The sequence below is a fragment of the Prionailurus viverrinus genome, chromosome B3 (genome assembly GCF_022837055.1).
Source record: "Prionailurus viverrinus isolate Anna chromosome B3, UM_Priviv_1.0, whole genome shotgun sequence".
Lineage (NCBI taxonomy): Eukaryota > Metazoa > Chordata > Mammalia > Carnivora > Felidae > Prionailurus > Prionailurus viverrinus.
In genome coordinates this window covers 115,091,083-115,110,735 of record NC_062566.1, presented here as the reverse complement: position 1 = coordinate 115,110,735, position 19,653 = coordinate 115,091,083, and the positions used below count along the sequence as shown (strand labels likewise).

The 19,653-nt window shown below is 55.6% G+C and overlaps 1 protein-coding gene across 1 annotated transcript; it reads right to left on the bottom strand.

Moving 5' to 3' along the window:
* Positions 1-635: 635 nt before the first annotated feature.
* VSX2 (visual system homeobox 2) lies at positions 636-18,269 on the bottom strand. The gene is made up of 5 exons (XM_047864423.1): positions 17,900-18,269; positions 16,529-16,613; positions 12,702-12,825; positions 1,802-1,982; positions 636-961 (listed from the first exon to the last, which is right to left on the bottom strand). Exons 1-5 carry the CDS (start codon positions 18,267-18,269, stop codon positions 636-638), a joined length of 1,086 nt encoding a protein of 361 aa, XP_047720379.1.
* Positions 18,270-19,653: the final 1,384 nt, after the last annotated feature.

The following is a 19,653-nucleotide window of genomic DNA, read 5'->3' as shown; positions in this document are numbered from 1 at the left end:
CCAAGTTCAACCTGGACCGTGGGCAGAGGTTGTAGCTGGGCCTGCGGGGCAGCACATCCACACCGCAGAGGCCCAGGCCCGGGCCCTCAGGAAGGAATAGGCTGGCCTGGCGAGCGCAGTTTTACTGAAGACTGGGGGGCTCAGGACGTTGGTGTCAGAGTGCGGGTCCTCAATCCCCGTCACCGCTGTGGCAGGCAATGAGTCTGCAGCAGTGGGCTTTGGACCGGCCAGAGCAGAATCCGTAGCGGGTGTAGAGCTGGGAAGGGGAGGCTCTTGCAAGCGAGAGAACAGAGAGTAAGGGGTGGATTTGGACAGGGAGAGTCGCCAAGAGATTGAGTGAAAGCGGCTTGAAGGGGTGGTTTGGGACAGCAAGAAGGCTTCTGAAGCAGGGCTGTTGGGGTGAAGGGGAGGATGCTGGAGAGGTCAAGACCAGATAGGGGGTGTCTCCGCATGGCCCAAAGCCTCGGCCAGAACTGAATTGTGCCTGAAGTCACCCCGGGGGTCATGGAGGGCCTGTGGGGCCGGGGGAGGGGGGCAGAGGCCAGGCCCGGGCCCTGCCTCAGAGAACACCTCCCGACACCACAGGCCCCGAAGAGAGCAGAGTCCTGGGGCTCCGGTAGCTGCGTGCCCTTGACCTAAGCCATGTCCTCAAGCTGTGGTGGACTCAGCTTCTCCGCTGGCCTGTCTTCTTCCATGGCGTCCTCCTCCTCTGGCTCCTCGGTATTCCGGGCCAGGCTGTCGGGCCCAGACACAGTCCCCAGCACTTTGGTGCTGTGCTCCTGAGCTCTGGCTCGGAGCGCCGCAATGCTGTTCTCCCTCAGTTCCTCCTGGGACATGGCCGCTGGAGGGTCGGGGCCCCGCTCCTCCGGCTCCATCTTGTCGAGTTTGGGCAGGGCCTGGCGCTCCACCTCGGGCTTCCTCCCCGACTCCGCTGCGGCCTCCAGCGACTTTTTGTGCATCCCTAAAAAGAATTGTTGGTATTCGGGTTTAGAAAAGCGCCTGGGAAAGCCATCTTGAACTGAAAACAGCAAAGATAGAGAGAGGCCAGAATTAAGGACGAGCAGAAAGCCTTACTTCACACACCGCAGTCACGCGAGTCCCAGGGGCTGGGGCTGGGGCAGCGGGAGGGAGGCCAGGGGATGGGGCTACAGACCAGCAGCCGGGCACCAGGCCTGCAGAGGGCTTCTTCAAGTCAGGTTCCCCGGCACCTGGGCACTGGGCAGCCTATTCTGTCCCTTCCTAAGCATAGCACTTGCCCCCCCCACCAATCTCTCCCTCCCAGGATTCCAGGTCTTAGAACCCCACGATAGGCTGGTGCTGCTTACCAGACATAGGCCTTGAGGGCAGGTGGGGGAAGATGGCAGGAGAGATTTAAGGGGGAAGAAGTCCTTTGGGAAAAACCAGAATGGTGGCCACAGGGACCTAGGGGTCCCCTGAACCCTCAAGAGGGGCGGTTTCACTCACCACAAGCCCACCTTTGGCCAAGGGGGGGGAGGAAGGTACAGACCCTGGGGCGACAGCCACACCCTTATCAGAAGACAAAAGAACCCAAGTTCTGGGGCCTGGCAGGGATGAGAGTCCTAGCCACCCAACAGGGGGGCACAAGGGATAGACACCGAGCCCTGGGCCCAACCTGCCCTCTGAGCCTCCTAAGGATGACGAGGAGGGCTGTTTTGGAGTGCCTGTGTCCAGCTAGGCTGTTGTGGCCAGGTCTCCCTGCTCCTGGGTTCTGTCCCCTCCTCCAGGGAGCCCGCTCTCCTCACCACAGGGGCAGGGCCCCAAGGAGGGTGCGGGCTCTTACCCAGCAGCCACGGGGCACAGGAGTCCATGATGCCATCCTTGGCAGACTTGAGGATAGACTCTGGCAGGGGGATGGAGTGCCGCACCATGGCCCCATAGAGCCCGTACTCCGCCATGACACTGCTCCGGCCCCAGCACTTCTCCCGTTTCCTCCACTTGGCTCTGCGGTTCTGGAACCAGACCTGCAAGTGAGGATGAACGGGTCAGGGGCGTGTTCTGAGAGACGCTGAGGCCAGGCCCTTACCTCAGTGTGCCCACTGGGAAGGTCCCCACCCCTTTGCTGGCAGCTGCATCCCCTTGTGGCTGGTCTCTCCGGCAGGGTGTCCTTACTTAAGCTCCCCCGCCCCATGGTGCCCCTGGGGTTCGTCCAGGCTCCGAGTGCCCAGAATGAGGACACCCAGTCCTGTAAGAATATGATGGGTGAATTTTTTTTAAATGTTTTATTTTTTATTTTTGAGAGCGGAATAGAGAGTGCGAGCGGGGGAGGGGCAGAGAGCCATGGGGAGAGAGGATCCGAAGTGGTCTCTGCAATGACAGCAGAGAGCCCTAGGGGGGGCTAGAACTCCTGAGAACCAGGTGATCACGTCCTGAACTGAGGTCAGACACTCAACCCAATGAGCCACTCGGGTGCCCCTCTTTTTCTTTTTTCTTTAAAAAAATTCTTTAACGTTTATTCATTTTTGAGAGACAGAGAGAGACACATTGTGAGTGGGGGAGGGGCAGAGAGAGAGGGAGACACAGAATTGGAAGCAGGCTCCAGGCTCTGAGCTGTCAGCACAGAGCCTGACCTGGGGCTAGAACTCACGAACTGTGAGATCATGACCTGAGCCGAAGTCGGGACGCTCAACGGACTGAGCCACTCAGGCGCCCCCTTTTCTTTTTTAAATCGAAGCAGTTCTAAGGTGATGGAATAGAGGCCTCATGACAGGGTCTTGCAGGTGGACAGTCCCCAGTATGGTCCTCAGTTCGCCTCTGAGAAGCCCCACCTGGATAGCTCTCTTGCAAGTGTGCATGCCTCCAGCATATAAACAGAATCTCTTTGTGACTCGCAGAGGGACAAATGCCTTCCAAGGGCTGGGCTAAACGCATCTCTTGTTCAGGGCTCCCTCTCCACCACAACTCCAGGGGCCAGAGCTGTCTGGGAAGCGAGCGAGTGTGGACCCAGGCAGCAAAGGGCATTGCACCTAGGGGTCATGAAGCTGGGGGACACACTCCCAGGAGGACTGAGTCAGCCCCCTTTCTCTGCCCTATCCTGGCTAAGCCCTCCTCTGCCCTCCATTCATCCTCCATTCACCCTCTCCCCCACAGTTTTGGATCTAACCCTGAATGACATTTAAGGGAGCTGGACATCCATCCCTCAGTCAGGTTAGAAGACAAAATTCTCCTGGTGTGCAGAGAAAGCGGGGTGCGGACCTTGGAAGGTGCAGTGGGGGGCACCCTAGAGGTTGTTTCTCTGGCCCCAAAGCTGACTGGTACAGGGCATGGGGTACCCTCGGGGTGTCCATAGCACTCCAAGCCGGTGTTTGGGGGAAGGGAGATTCCTTGGTCTCCCAAAGCAGCTTTTCTGAGATTTCCGGCAGCTGCCAGGAGTCAGCGCTAGGGACAGCTGCACTGTCCCTCAAGCAGGTGAGAGGCCCTGGAGAAACCAGTGGGCGCTGTTAGGATCCCAGGCCCGGCCAACGGCCCCCTCTTGGCCCCCTCACAGTCCCTCCGGGCCCTCACCCCCGGGATGGCGAGACGGCCGAGACGCCCCGGGAAGTGGGGGGCTGAGGGGGAGGACAGAGGCGGGTTCCGGGAAAATCTATTAGTTTCCTCTGCGATTTCCATTCCCTCGCCTGCGCCGGGTCCCCCGCCCTTCCCTCCGGGCCCCTCCCCCTCCCCCGGAGGCGGAGGTTTCAGCTTTTGATGAAAAATTGCTCCAGCTCTATTCAGGAGGCGGCAAAAGAAGAGTCACCCCCAGGGGCAGCCCTGGGCTGATTGAAAAATAAGTTAATTTCTGTTTGAATCGATGGGCCTCAGGCACTGAAATATCACGGGAAATTAAAGCGGCTGCTCTCTCGGGAGCCGCGGCATTGACCCGCACTAATTAATGCTGGGGAGGCAGCGCGAGCCGCGCCGCGAGCCGCTCCCCCTCCCCGGGGGACCCCAAACACTTCTCATTTAACTAATTAGACGGGGAAAATTGGGTGTTAATTTGTTTAGGATTTTTTCCCCTCTTCCCCCCGGCAGCTCCCACCCCAGCCCCCACCCCGCGCGGGGGCGCGGGAAATGAATGCGGGGCTCGCCGGCAGATGGCTGCCCGGGTCACTCTGCAATCTTCTCCGACTTGATTGCTTGATTAGGTCGTTAGCACATTAAAAAAAAAAATTGCTTGCCGTCTGGCGCTGGCGTGATGAGTGGGACGCGCGGCAGCGCCTGGGTAATTTATCTTTTTATACGGCAAAGAATTTGATTTCAATCTGCAGATATATGGGGCGCCTTTGACACCTGTTTAACATCGCGCCGCTGACAGTTTAACCCTTTGCTGCCTCGGCCGCCGGGAGGCCCCGGGCGGGGGTTCGGATCCGCACGCCCCCGCCGTTCCCGCCGCCGCCGCTATGTGGCGCAGTGAGAGCCCCGACGGCCCCAGGTAGCCGCGAGTCTACGGCAGCGCGCGGCCGGCCGCCTCCAGCAGAGGGCGCCCCGGCAGCCCCGCCTCGCCTCCTGACAACCTCCCCAAAGCCCCGTGGTCACAGACACCCTCTGCGGGGCTGCGGAAAGACCGCACGCTCCACGCACACCTTTAAATAGACCCAAATGTGTGTGACCCTGTTTTGAAACATCTCCATTTGTAAACAACCAGGAACCCATAAAAATGGGAGAGAAGAGGCCCAAGACGCCCTGGGCCTCGCCACCCGCGATTAGAAAACTGTCTCTCGTTCCACCCTGGGTGGAGCCGCCTGCGACGAGCTGCACTTTTGCCACCACCGGGTTTGGCACCTGCCGTTCCTGCTCGGGCCCTCCTGGAGAGCTGCGGAGCGAATGTGCGGGACCTTTCCCCTGGTCTGGACCCAGGACCGCCAGGAGGGCCCCTGCCAAGGAAAGGGTTTATGCAGTTTGAAAGCCACTAGATGGCTGCGCTTCGTGTGCTACAGAGCGGAGATCAGCAATGCAAGCCCAGGCTACCTCGCTCATCGTCCTGGCCTGGCTCTAAGCTGTTTAGATCCCTCCCCAGCGCCACCTGTCTGTCCTGCAGGCGCTCTGCCCGACTATCTGCCAACCCCAGTGCCTGCGATTTGTGAGACCTCTGTCTTGTCCTGTCTTCCTTCCCAATAGCCCTCGGTGGCCCTCTATAAGTACCCACTTGTCTCAAGCTGCCTTGTTCCATGGAGGATAAATCTAAAAGGACGAATTCACATAAAAATGTAAGTGACTTCTGGTTTCATCCACCTTTCAGAGAAGGCAGAAGGATGAAGCCGTTGGCGATGGAGCGAGGCACCGAGTCTGACCACACAGAGTTGGGAAGGCTTTCTTTATGAATCTAAGTCAGACATTTACTTCCTGGTCAGGAGCTAACCTTCTTGCTTGAATATAGTGCACTATAAAACAAGACCACAACCTCTTAACTGGAACCCATGCAGCCAGACTCCACCATGTTTTGGATTTTAGAAAGAAAATATGATGTAAATACCACCATTACATGGCATTCTACTGCAGCAGCACACCCATAATCAAACTCACTAGTTTGGATTTCTGCAGCAAAGCATATGCATATTCATACTAAAAAGGATTGGGGCGCCTGGGTGGCGCAGTCGGTTAAGCGTTCGATTTCAGCCAGGTCACGATCTCGCAGTCTGTGAGTTCGAGCCCTGCGTCAGGCTCTGGGCTGATGGCTCAGAGCCTGGAGCCTGTTTCCAATTCTGTGTCTCCCTCTCTCTCTGCCCCTCCCCCGTTCATGCTCTCTCTCTGTCCCAAAAATAAATAAAACGTTGAAAAAAATTTTTAAAAAGGATAAATAGGGGCCCCTGAGTGGCTCAGTCAGTTAAGCGTCTGACTTCAGCTCAGGTCATGATCTCATGGTTCGTGAGTTCGAGCCCCGCATTGGGCTTCGCGCTGACAGCTCAGAGCCTGGAGCCTGCCTGCCTGCCTTGGATTCTGTGTCTCCTCTCTCTGCCCCTCCCCTGCTCAGGCTCTGTCTCTCTCTCTCTCTCAAAAATAAATAAAACATTAAAAAAAATAAAATAAAACATAAATAAAAGCATAGGGAATACTAAAGAGCATAAAGGTGGGTCTGGTTTTTGCCATTAGTGAGTTTTGGATGACGCACGTAGGAAAGAACCCTGTTTTCAGCATGGTTTGGCGTTATGGATTCTGGAGAAGGGATTGTGGAGTATGCAAAGGCAGAGACACCAGTGTGGATGCCTGGGAAGATGCAGCTCTCTGACTTCCTCTGGATTCCATGAGCACTGGTGCTTGGGGTGGGGGGCGGGGGGCAGGGAGCTGGCGGGGGGCAGGGCTCTCACATGGAAACAGCATTTTTTTTTTTTTTTTTTTTAATTTTTTTTTTTTTTTCAACGTTTATTTATTTTTGGGACAGAGAGATACAGAGCATGAACGGGCGAGGGGCAGAGAGAGAGGGAGGCACAGAATCGGAAACAGGCTCCAGGCTCTGAGCCATCAGCCCAGAGCCCGACGCGGGGCTCGAACTCACGGACCGCGAGATCGTGACCTGGCTGAAGTCGGACGCTTAACCAACTGCGCCACCCAGGCGCCCCGGAAACAGCATTTTTATAGGAACACTAAAGAAGGGGGTACAGACTTGGGATTCAGATGATCTCTGGGGCCTATAAACAGAACCATTTTCCTGGGTCTCCTAATTTGGGCAAATGAATAACCGGTCTGCAGATCAGACTTTGCCCACAGACATCCCCAGGGGAGTTGGTGCCAGCTGGTCCTTCAAACCAGGAGTCATCCGGACCCTCGGTTATGGGCTCCTGGAATGCCTGGCTCTCTGCAAAGACCAGATGCTGCTCCAATTTATGGAGGAAACCTGGACAGCCAAGACAATTTCTTTTTAGGACAGTTGGCAGGGGCGCGGTGGCGGTGGTGCCTCGGAGGGAAGTGGACAAGGAATGAGCATCAACCCTAACCACTCTTCATATGTGCCTTTCTCTTCCCTTCCTGGAAGCAACCAGCATGTGTACAGAACTTTGAAGTGTACGAGAAGCACTGAAGGCAGACAGTCCTGCACTGGAATTCTCAGCTGTGACAACGACTGCTGTGTGACTTGGGGCAAGTTCCTTGCCTTCTCTCAGTCTCCATCTCTTCAAATATAAAACAATACCTATTTTTCAGGGTTGTTCGAGGATTGATGACAGAAGTGAAAGTTCCGAACATCCATGCTCATCACACAGAAGGTAGGTGTTCAGGAAGTGCTAACTTGTTATTTCAGTGGAGGCACAGAATAGCAGCAGGAGTCTGCCCAGAGGGAACGTTAATCAACAGCATTACCTGCCCCTCTGGCCTCCTCTGCATGCCCTTTAGCCAGGCTGGACTGACAATAGTAACTCCAGGAGAGGGGCAGAGAGACAGAACCAACCTTCAAACCATGCTATTTTAATACAGGCAGCCTCTGGTTTCCCCTTAGGCATCCAGAGGGCCCAACGGATTTCCCTGCCGCTCTCAACACATGTGTAAGGTATTGCACGCCCTTGAGGCTCAAATGCAAGAGAACACCCATGCAGGTGCCCAACGCTCCCTGCAAATTGGCCGTGATCAGAAGCTAGGAAGCCTAGGCCCTGCAAATTGGCCATGATCAGAAGCTAGGAAGCCTAGATTGGAGATCCTTGCTCTGCCTCCAACGGTCTTGGTGATCTTGGGTGCATTTCTTAGCCTTTCGAGCTTTGAGTGCCTCATCTGTCCTGTAATACCACCCTCTTGAAGGTTTGTTATAAACATGAAACGTAACAGTGCATGGGAAATGCCTGGCACGTAATAATAATTCAAGACCCCTGGCCTGATGCTGGATGAATTCTGTGGATAAATGTGCAGCAAGACGAGGTTCTGCTTTCCAGAAAATGCTCAGTGGAAAACTTTTTACCTAAAGCCAGGTCCTTCCTGGCCCCGCTCCCACCTCTGAGGTTCCTTCTAAGCATTTAGATCTTTTTCCCTACTTGGTCTCTTGGTTCTGGTAAGTGCCGAATACTCCTTCAGTCGCTCACTCCTTCAGTTCCCTGGCTGCCCACTTTCTAGAAGAGACTGCCCCTCTCATGCGACGGTCAGGTCTGGAACTCTTCAGCAGAACCTGTGTAAAGGTCACGGTCCTCACCTGCCTGACACTGCAGGGCTCTGAGTGCCTGAGCAGGGACCCAAAGTGACGCCCATAGTCGCCGGATTTGGCACTCCAGGCAAGAACTTCCGGCTTGGGAAAGGATCTGGGTTTCCCGGTGCATTTCCCCTCAGAGGTGGTGCCCCAGCAGCGCTCAGAAAGCCCAGTAGGATGCCTCTGGCTGTCAACAGCTAGTCTGGCAGGTGCCTCCACAACTGGCAGAGAGGGTCCCAAGAGTGTGTGCCTCCATTGATAGACTGGACCTGGGGAGGGGTACTTGCCAAACAGGTGCCCTTCTGCCATAGGGCGCACTCGGAGCAGACCAGGCAAGGCTGTCAGCCATTTCTCTCGCTGTGCGTGTGGCCAGCGTGAGCAGCTGTGGTCGTGCCCATGGCTTCCCTCCTGTCCTGGAAGCTCCCATCTTTGCATTCCCACCGGACAACATGTCCAGGGCTCCTTCCCTCAAAGGTCTCCCAGGACACCCTCTGTGGTTTTCCCAGGACTGTCCCCCCTAAAGGAGACATCTTGTACAATGGATGCTCTCTGCACATTCTGGGCACTTGCCTCCCCAGGCCCCGCCCTCCAACCTTGTCTTCCTGCCGTCAGGCCTGGCTCTGTCGGCCATGTGGCAGTTCCCATCACATTCACCCAGCTTCTTTCCTCTCTCCGCCGGCTGGAAGCTGATTAATTTGGGCTCGTTGCTGCAGTGATTTAATGACTTAACACTCCACATGCGCTCAGCATTCCTGACACCATATTTCAGCGTCTCCCTTCCTGTCCCAGCTTCAAGCTCAGAGAAGCTGGGCCTTGCTGCAGCCTCTGACGTCCAGTAGGGGGCGGCTTTGCCCACATTTCCCAGTAGCCCAGGCAGCATCCTTCCGTGCACACCTGACAGGTCATCTTGTCCCTCATCCCGCCCTGTCACCCCAAACTCTACTTCCCTCCACTCATATGAACCCACCTGAAATGCAGAAACTCCTTTCCTGAGCCTCTGTCCCAGCATTTTTACTTTGGCTGGCCACAATCACCTGGAGAGCTTCAAAAACATACAGGTGCCCAGGTTTCACACCAGAACGGCTGGGCTTGGGAGCCCAGCATGGGTGTCTTCCAAAGCTGCCCTGGGATGCTAATAAATGTTCCAGGCTGAGACACCCTGCAGCCTTCTGTCAAGGTACATCTTCTATCTTCTGGAGTAAAATTCCTTAAAACTTTGTTCCCTATCCTTGGGCAGGGATCCCTTTAAAAGAGGCAGAATGCGGGATGCCTGGGCGGTTCAGTCGGTTAAGCATCCGACTCTAGATTTCAGCTCAGGTCATGATCTCACGGTTCGTGAGTTCCAGCCCCTCATCAGGCTTGGGATTCTTTCTCTCCTTCTCTCTCTGCCCCTCCCCTGGTTGCTCTCTCTGTCTCTCAAAATAAATAAAACTAAAAAAAAAAAACAAAAAGTCAGAATGGAACAGCACTAGTCAGAGAATCCAAACCATGAATTTATATACAAGAATGTGCCCATTCAAAAAAAAATTTTTTTTATGAGTGAGTTTTTGAGGTTTTTTTCTTTAGGAATAATGTCTGGTACTCAAACAAATTTTGGTTATTTTTTTTCTTTTTTTAAATTTTTTTAATGTTTATTTATTTTTGAGACAGAGAGAGACAGAGCATGAATGGGGGAAGGTCAGAGAGAGAGGGAGACACAGAATCTGAAACGGGCTCCAGGCTCTGAGCCATCAGCACAGAGCCCGACGCGGGGCTCGAACTCACGGACCGTGAGATCATGACCTGAGCCGAAGTCGGACGCTTAACCGACCAAGCCACCCAGGCGCCCCAATTTTGGTTATTTTTTTGAGAGAGACAGCGTGAGTGGGGAGGGAGGAGAGAGAGAGAGAGAGAGAGAGAGAGAGAGAGAGAGAGAGAGAGAAAATCCCCAGCAGGCTCCACACTGCCTGCGCAGAGCCCAGCGCGGAGCTTAAACTCATGAAACCGCAAGATCATGACCTGAGCTGAAATCAAGAGTCAGACCATTAACTGACTGAGCCATCCAGGTGCCCAATATTGGTTATTTCTATAAAGGTTTGATATAGGTCCCCACCTGACCTCAAACCATCTCTGTTCCCCCAGCTTCAAGTCAAAGCACAGGCTTCAAGCTCAAGAGGAGGTGGTGAACTTCCGGGCTTTAGACGCAGACCCGGGTTCGAACCCTGTGCCCCCCACTTGCTAGCTGTGTGGCCTTGGGCAAGTTGCTGTGCTTCCGTTTCCTCAGTTGTCACCAGGATTTAATGAGATCAGCGCTGAAATGGAGTGAGCACTGGGCATTTCCCGGGCATCACGCGGAATTCATTACGCACGGCGCATAGCATCTGCACAACAGGCAGGTGTCACCATCATCCCCATTTAGGCTCTGCAAGTGAAGTAACTTGTCCGGTCACTCAGCTGGGAATGGTGAAGCCAGGATGTGTTTGGCTCCGAAACAGTGCCCCTAATCACCCTACCTACTCCCTTGCCCTGTGCACGTCATGTATTCAGAACACCTGCACATGGAGACTGCTCTGTAAATGACAGCTGTGATTGTCACTGACGCATGCTAAGGCTTTCTCCCCCGGCCACCACCTGGGGCAAGGACATTTAACAGCTCACAAACACCTCCTGGAGGCAGCATTTAGCCAAAGAACCCTGTGGTGCTCAAAGACAGAGATTCTGGTCTCCATTCTCCCATTTCTACAGTCCTCACAGTCCCGAGGGCAATCAATTTACTCCACACCCTAGCTCCTCCTTGCTGGTTCCTGCAGCTTCAGACGCCACGGATAGATGCCCCCCCCCACCCCGCCGCCCCCAGGCAACTTAGAGAAGGGGGGGGCATCTGTGGCAACCGCAGTAACAGCTGAGGAAGAGCCTTCCCCCAAATCCCTCACACACTCCCGCCCACCATCACCATCACCACCGTCACCGCCACGGCCAAACAGATTTTAGGACGACCCACCGCAAGAGACAGTTGTTCCTTCCTACTGGTCAGTGGTGCAAAAGTGAGGCCTGACAACAGGGGAATTTTTCAGCCGTCCACCCCAGCCGCTCGTAATAGCTAACTTTGTGCTAAGGAAGGGCCAGGTATGGGTTACCACTGCACGTTGACCGGATCGGGCCTTGGCTTACACACACGCGCACGCGCACACGCACACACACGCGCACACATACGATTCAGAATCAACACCCAGGCTTACCCCACTGGACCCAGTTGGGTGGGGGATGACGGATCCAGGCCACCATGGATAATGTACCAAACAGATAATCTGCTTATGAGTAATTGAGCTCATTGTTAGTGCCAACGTCTAAAGCTACTGGCTGAAATTCCATATCACTTTCCAGGGCAGAGGAAGACTCTTCTGGAAAAGTAGCTCATGTCTCATTTCCAATTCTCGGGTTGTCCAATGAGAGAGCACAAAACAACCCACAACTTATCTGGTTCCTTCTCCCCCCAGCACATATCCCACCTAGGGACCCAGGGTTCTTGACTGGGAGGGGTTTCAGGAAGTCAGGACACCCCCTACCAACAACTTTTCCCAGCCTTAGCAGTGAACTGTTCTGGACCATTCCACTGACGGGAGCAGCTTTCATTTAAGGATGTGATCCAGTTGAGGCAAATCCAAATCTGGAAATGTTTCTCCTCCTACCACACTCACTTCTTCTGCCTCATGGAGGCCCTGCCTAGAAAACCATCCGACTTCATCTTCTCCCAGAGAAACCATTAAGCAGCCACACTCCTGCCCAGCTAGCGATGTTCTGGCCTTGGGAAGGTCTTCCTGCTGATGAAGGGAAGCCCTGCACCCACCACAGCTGAGAACACTCCTGTCCAGACCCATGGCCGGTTATGCCGCAAAACTCTCTAGGAGAGGCGCACCTGGCTGGCTCAGTCAGTGGAACGTGTGATTCTTGATCCCAGGGCTGTAAGTTCAAGCCCCATGTTGGGTGTGGAGATTACTTAAAAATAAAATCTTAAAAAAACAAAACAATGAGCCACACTTACAGGCACAAGTCCCCAGCCACATCCCAGGGCAGGGCCAGCTGTTCACGTGTGAGAGGAAGAAGAAGCTTCCGGTGGATGGGTGGATGGACGTGGTGGGGAGTAGACAGAAAGGGAGGGGGAAACCTTTTCTTCATGGGTCAGGGGAGTGGAAGAAAGGGAAACAGAATGGGGTCAGGGCTGGAAGCCACTCTCCCCCTCTCCCCACCTCTGGCCTTGGAGCAGACATTTGGCTGTCCTAAGAGATACTGACCACAACAAAGACCCCACTGAGAGCCCATGACCCACCCAGCACTCCTTTTCCCACCACAGGCCCCTTCACGGTCTGCCTGACATACGCCTCAGGAAGCCTAGGGTCTGGAACAGCAGGCCAGGCTACGTCATCTAAGTCTCTTGTCCCCAACAGTGCCCACGTCACGTGGTGGGTGTTCAGCAAATACCTGTCAGCTTAAATGAACTGTTATTCATAAGGACCCATAGCAGGGGGGTGGGAGATGGGGGTCACAGGTGTCCGGGAGCCTGGGGCAGTCAATGCCTCCGAGGGTGGGGAAAGAGAGAGAGGGGGACTTGGGGCTCTGTTACCTGTATCCTGTCTTCTGGCAGCTCCGTTTTCATGGCCAGCATCTCCCGGGCATAGACATCTGGGTAGTGGGCTTCATTGAATGCCTTCTCCAGCTCCTCTAGCTGGTAGGAAGTAAAGATTGTCCTACGGGGAGCAAAATGACACACTCAGGATCCAGCAACTGGAAGACACTGTTCCAGAGACGATAGAATGGACCTCCTCTATGCCACCTGGACAGACCCCCAAATACAGGCTGGCTCAGCACAATCCGACATAACCTCCTTCACACACACACTCACGCTCACAGATATTTACACACACTCATAGCTTAACACTCTAGACTCGTCTTCATTCAACACTGAAGATCCACCCTGCCCTTCTTGGCCTCGAGGACATTATTTCATAATGTCGGTGACATTTCATAGTGGGAGTCTTTCTAGAAGCGACTGGGGGGAAAGGGTGTTCAGAAATTTTAGAAAACTGTAGAAGGCCCTTCTTCTTCCTTCTAAGCACAGAGTGAGGGACTCACCAGATAACTTAAAGCCTCTGGCCCCCTGGGACCTGCTTCCCAGTTTCCTCTCACAGACAGCAAGTAGTATAATAGTCGATCCTTTTTTATTTGGTCGTTGACCTTTTAATGACATCCAAGTTCAAAGACCCACCAGAAAGTCAAATGCAACTGCAACCCCAGTGTTTGTATAGCTGAGAACTGAATCTCCCACCTCCTCACGCACCCCAACACCTTGCCCTCCTTCCAAGCATTTGGGCCAGCATCCAAATTTACTAGCTCCTTAGAGCTGCCTGCAGACCCCCTCCACTTCGGGGCGGTCCATTCTGGTCACTCTCACTCTGAGAGAGCCTACCTACACAGCCCCCACTCCCCACAGGGCAGTTTCCATTGACCTGTTTGGGTCCTGATCCGTTTTAAAAATCTGGTACAAGCTACGGTCTTTCTTTCGCCCTGGGCCAATGTGCAAATGAATATGGTCCAACACAAAATTTTACCTCCAATATCAGGGGCTTCATGGAGCCCATCTTTTTTCCATGAACTATACACATCCACTTAAAGGCACAAATTCTTCTCTTTTCAGACCTTATAGTCCAGATTCCACAAACCCATTTGTAAAAATGGTACATTCCACGCTTGAGCCTCTGGGATCTGACCCTGGGACCAGCACGGGGTGGGGGGTGGGGGGTGGGGGGGATTGGTTAGAATCCTTCACTGATGGCCCTCACTTTCACCCTTACCCAACACAAGGGAAAAGTATAGGTGTAAGCCCCAGTAGGTCCTTGTGCTGGTGTGTCGGCTTTAATATCTTGGGGGATGATGCAAGGGATGTGTGAGGAAGAAAGATTCTGCCCTTTATAGAAAATGACTGGCTTGATTCTAAATCGTTTCTCCTATTCTCCTGGGAGGGGGGAATGGAATGTTTATGTATACAGAAAGTGAATTCTTCAGAATTTTGAAGATCTGCTGGTTTCTATTTTGCTCTTGTCACTTACTAAAGGGCCCCTGGAAGAGATCGTCCAAATAAACAATCAAAATATGCAAGCCGTTTTCAAAACTAGGGAAACAAAGTCACACAGGTATTGTGGTTTGGCCAAAGCCAAAGAAGAGACGTTTAGAGATTTAGAGATTTAGAACCATTCAAGTGCCAGCCTCTGCATGGGAGAGCTCTCATGGAAAAATAAAACAAAATAAAACCTCAAATCCCCCAAACTTTCCCTTAGTGTTGCCTCAGAGCAAATCCCTGTGTTGACACCGACGTGCCCTCCAGGGAGCCTCCTGTATCCCCAAAGTGGGATCCAAACCCTGCTCCTGGCTTTGCGCAGAACCCCAGCCCCTTTTGGTGCCCACTGCATCCAGTCTGCAGAGCTGAGCTTTCCCAGTACAGAGAAGTGCAAAATCTGAGAGACTCCCAAGGCTTCTGCTCCATCCCTCCTCCCTTCTCTAAGCCCAGCATATTTCAGAGAGAAAAAGAGATGCCCATCTCTCATCACCAGACTCTAGGGTCTCTTACCTGAAATCCTCAAATGAGAGAAGTTCAGGAAAAAATATTTTTTACTAATTAAAAGCTGCACTGGCAATCAGTCGCCGTTCTAATAATATCTCTAATAATCTGCTCCCTTCGTGCACCAGACATAACCTGAAACCCAGGGCAGGTGGTGAGTTATACTGTCGCACTGAGAAGCCCCCAAAGCTCCCAACCATCTCCTCAGAGGGGAGAGTGTCAGAGGAGGACAGTCAGGAGCGTTAAGCATAGACTTTGGGCTATGGGTCAGCCAGCTCCAGGTGCCACACAAGGACATGTCCTGGAACAGAAACACTGTTCCGGCATGCAGGGGATGCTTTTTCCAGAACTCTCCTAGCTATGTGAACCCTGCTTCTCCTTCCATACCAGCACAGAAGCAGTTCAGCCCGGACTCTGAACTGTCCTCCCTCCATGGTCCCCGCGTCTGTCCCTGCTCGGGGAGGCTGACAGGATTGCCCACCCTGGGACCAGCACGAGATGGGCGCACTAAAGAATGTTCTAATGAATACGTGTTGGATGAATGAATGTCCAAAGTGACCCAGGATCAATGCTTCCGTTTAAAACAAAACGAAGCTAAACAAAACAAAACCACCGCCGGGGTTACTGAGAAACCAAGTCAAAGTTCACCCTCATTCCAGCCTGAACCTATTGGGGTCTTAGAGGCCAGGAAAAGCCATTTTACAAGGTGGAAGCCAATAGAGCGGTTTTCAGGGGCTAAGGAAGAGGAAAAGGCAAAAAAGTACCCAGAGAAAGGGTGCCAAGAGGCTGAGAACGAATTGGGGAGAAGAGGATGGGGTGGAATGCAGCAGGGAGAACTCGCAGGGGAGAAATGTCGGGAGAGTCAGCAGGAACCCTGTGGACATCCCACCTAGACTGGTGCGCAGAGAGAGATTTGGGGAAACACACCGGAGGGTGAGCACCGGGAAGGAGTCTGGAGGCAGCGCTTGCAGCCAGTCGGGCAGATTTCTGGTTCTTGCTTCTCTATTTCCTTAAAAACCTCCCCATAAATTCCTACAAGGACCGGGTAGCTGTGGAGTGGATGTGGACAGGAGTGAGAGTCTGGGGTGGGGGCGGAGAGGGTTTACTTTTCAGGAATTACCTTTCAGCACCTATTACATTGCAAAAATGTGCCAGTAATGCCAGTTTGAAGGCATATCTTTTAAAATTCTCCCTTTAGCCTGTGCCCTAGTGCAGCCCACTCCACTCCAGCTGGGGCTGGCGGGGTCGGCCAGTCCACACACCTTCCCTCCGCATTTTACAGACGAGGAAACCGAGGCTGGGGGACGGGAAGAGACTGTCTCAGGATCACAAAAGAGCAGAAGCCTAACGAAAAATTCCCATCAGTGCAGGTATCACGCTCAAGATTTGGAGAACGGTGGGAGCAGAAGACTGGGGGGTGTGGCAGAGAGGACAGGGGCCGCGGCAGAGGAATGCGGTCCCGGGGGCCGAGGGCAGAGGGACCGGCGTGCGCGGGAGGTACGCGCGGCTTTCCGAAGGTGCTGGCGCAGGGATCGAATCTGGGGGCCGTCTGCCCCTCTCCGGCTCGGGTTTGGCCTTTCCTTTCTCCCGAAGGAAAAAGCCCGCCCCGTGCCGCCTCCCCGGAGGCCACACACCATCCTCGCCCCGTGTGGCTGGACGCCGGGGTCCCGGGCGGATGTTCCCCAAACAACGTTCGGTCTCCCCGCCCCGGCACAGCCTCAGGTTTCAACTCACGAGCCGGCGAAAATAGGGTCGGAGCGACCCGACCCCCACACAGGACACGGCAGGGAGTGGGTGAGCAGAAGAGGTAGCAGAAGGCGCCGCAGGGGCCTTACCTGTGTCTCCGCTTCTTCCGTTTCTTGGTCTGGTTTAAAGCCGATTTGGACATTTTTCGGTCGCTGGAGGAAACATCTTCAGAATCTGAAAAGCGGGCGGAGGCACATGCGGCAGGATGGGGGGAGCGCTCGCCGGCGCCCGGGGACTTGAAGCGCCCGAAGCCCGCGAGGGCCCCACCCCGGGCCGCCTGCAGAAGCGCCGGGGGCCTGCTCTGCCCGCCTCGGAAGCCCTCCGAGAGGGCGACCCCATCCCTAAGCCCCGGCTGGCTGTACCCGCGCCGGTGCCCGAATCCGCAGATTTTGAACAGATTTCGTTGCAAGAGAGGCAAAGGCCCCAACGCGCCTGGGGCAGGGACGGCGGTGGAGCGAGGCAGCCTCAGGGAGTCGCGGGGCCCGCGGGCGGTGATCCCCGCGCTGCGCCCTGCCCCGCGCCGGCAGCCCCGGCGCCCCGGGTCTTAAAGTTGGCCCCGAGGAGCGGAGCCGAGGCGCCGGGAGCTGGGCGCCGGGAAGGGCTGGGGTCTCCCCGGGCACAGCCCCTTTTTTCCGTGCCTGCAGAATGCGCCCCCGCTCGAGACTGGAGAGACTGCGACGCGCCACTTTTCGTTGCCCCTCCAAATAAAAATAAATAAGTAAAAAGATAAACGAAAAATCGGGGGAACTGCCGAGCGATAGCACGAGCCGGAGCCCGAGCGGGTGGGGACGCAAGGCCGAGAGAGCAGTCCAGGGAGGGCGCGGTGGGGTCATCCCGGGGCCCCCCGAGCCGGCAGGCGCCGGCATCGGATATATTGTGGCGTTTAGGAGCAACTGAACGGCGGCCGCTTCGGCCGCAGCAGAGGCCAGGTTGTCCGAGCGGGTGGGGTGAAAAATAAGCCCCAGCTGACCAACGTGGGCGTTGTGGAACGGAGAAAAAAGAGGAAGGAACAACAACTTTGGATACCAGGGCTGGGGCCGAAGCGGGCACCCGCTTCCCCGGGCCTCCAGCACACGGAACAGAGCGAGGGTCCTCCGGGAGGCCGGGGCCGCAGTGGAGGAGCGGAGCTGGGGGCCCGCAGCCCGCCCCACGGGCTCCGACACGCCAAGCCCGGTTTCCGGTGGGGCCCCAACCTGGCGCCGGGGCAGAGCGGGGCCCGACGAGTGGACGAGAGAACAGCGCGGAGGCCGGAAACGCCGGGGCCGAAACCAGGCGGCCAGCGGGAGCATCCTCCGGGCCCCTGCCCCGGGCGCGCCAGCCCCAGGCCGGAGCTGCGACCCCTCGGCCAGGCGCGAACTTTTGCGCCCGGGGGAGGCCTTGCGGTGCCAGCGAAAGCCGACGGCGTGGAGCTCCGGCTCTTGCCCCCAGTCAGGCAGCCTGGCAGCCTCGCCCTCACCTACCCGAGCTGGCCGTCTGGCTGGTGTCCAGCGGCCCCGACGCTCTGCCCAGCGGCTGCAAGTGGACGCTCTGCGGGTCGGACAGCACTTCCAGGAAGGTGGGCTGCGCGTAGAAGCCGGGGAGCCCCCCGGGCCCCAGCAGCCCCATGCCGCCCACTCCTGCGGGACTGAGCACGGAGCGCGCCGCCAGCAAGTGCCCGGGGGCCAGGCCGTCGAGGGCAGCCCGCGGGTGGGAGCTGGGGGGCTCCTTGTTCAAGCCCAGGATCTCCTGAATGCCGAACCCCGTGCACCTGGCCGGGGCGACCCCCGAGGAACTCTTGGCCACAGTCTCGGATTTGGGCTTGCTCAGCGCTTCCCCCGCTTTCCCCGTCATCTCCCGGTTCTTTGGAGGGGCTGAGGCCGCAGGTCTTTCGCTCCCCCCACCCCCCCGCCGGGCTCCCCGCTTCGCGAAGTTGGTCCCAGGTGCCCCCTCCGGTGTCTAATGCTCTGGAGCCCCAAGGAGATTCCCCTTTTATCCAACCAGGCGGCAGCCCAAGTGGGGTCAGAGCTGAGCAGCCAATCACCGGGGCCAGGAGCATTAGGAATTCCAAAAAGCTGGCAGCTCCCGCCGCAGGCAGTACCGAGGGGCCAGGGCGCTGGGGGCCGGGCACCGGGTGGACTCGGCAGGACGCCCATGGGCAGGGACCCCAGGGGCTGAAACGAGTCAACAAGGTTCAGGGCTGTTCCAGGAGGCTGGGTGGCTTGGGATTCTGGGCAGAGCCTGGCTGGGCTAGGTCCCCGGGGTGGGGTGGGAGGATGGGCTGAGGGCCGGCGCTAGAGGCTGGGAGTCCTCCTCCCTCCTTTGTGTCCAGTGCAGGTTGACAGGGTCAGAGAAGCCCAAATATGGGATCCTTGTGTAAAAGGCAGAACAAGGAAGAGGGGTAAGTGGGCTGGGCAGGGTGTGTGGTGGCATGGGAGAAAAGAGGGGGCCAGGGTGTGAAGAGGGAGATGTGTGGGTGGGAAGGGCTCCACATTTGCCTTGCGGCACAGGATAAAGTGCCTGGTTCAGAAGAGCTACTCAGTAAACATTGGCCCAATGAATAAATGAAGGCTAAAGGGGTCCAGAGTAAGAGTCTCTGGTGGGAGAGAACAGTGGTGATTTCATTTGGAGAACAACCATGGCCATCTGAACATCTTCCTAGAGTAAGCATGACGTGTGCCCAGCTTCCATGGAAGGACTTCATTTATTCTTCCATCCATTCATTCGACTAAAATGGACTGAGCACCTTACCAGCTCTGAGCTAGGAGCCAGGGGTTCTGCAGTAATTCAGATAGACAACACAAGGGATCGGCTATCCCTTAGAGTTCACTGAGCACACAGAACGAAGAGGATGGGATTGTTGGTGGGGAGGAGAAGGTGTTAGAGGCCATTAAAAGGTGAGATCGTGTCTCCAGTTGAGTGGGATCCCTTGACTAACTCCTGTGTTGGAAGTTGCAGAATTGCCGCCAACTGGGCCAGTTGAAAAGTCGTGAGAGGCAGGAGCCTTATCTGGGGAAAAGCCTGAATTCCAAAAGTGGGCAGTGGAGCCACTGGTTTCCTGCTTGAGGGCTCTGCAGGGAACATGATCCCCTTGGGCCCAAATGTGAAGTGAAGGTGATTCTACATACACACACACACACAGACACCTGCCATGGACCTCTGAGCCCCTGCATTACACCAGCTCAGCTAATTCTTCTGTGACATTCTTGGGGCCAGGGACTGTCTTATCTATGTTGGC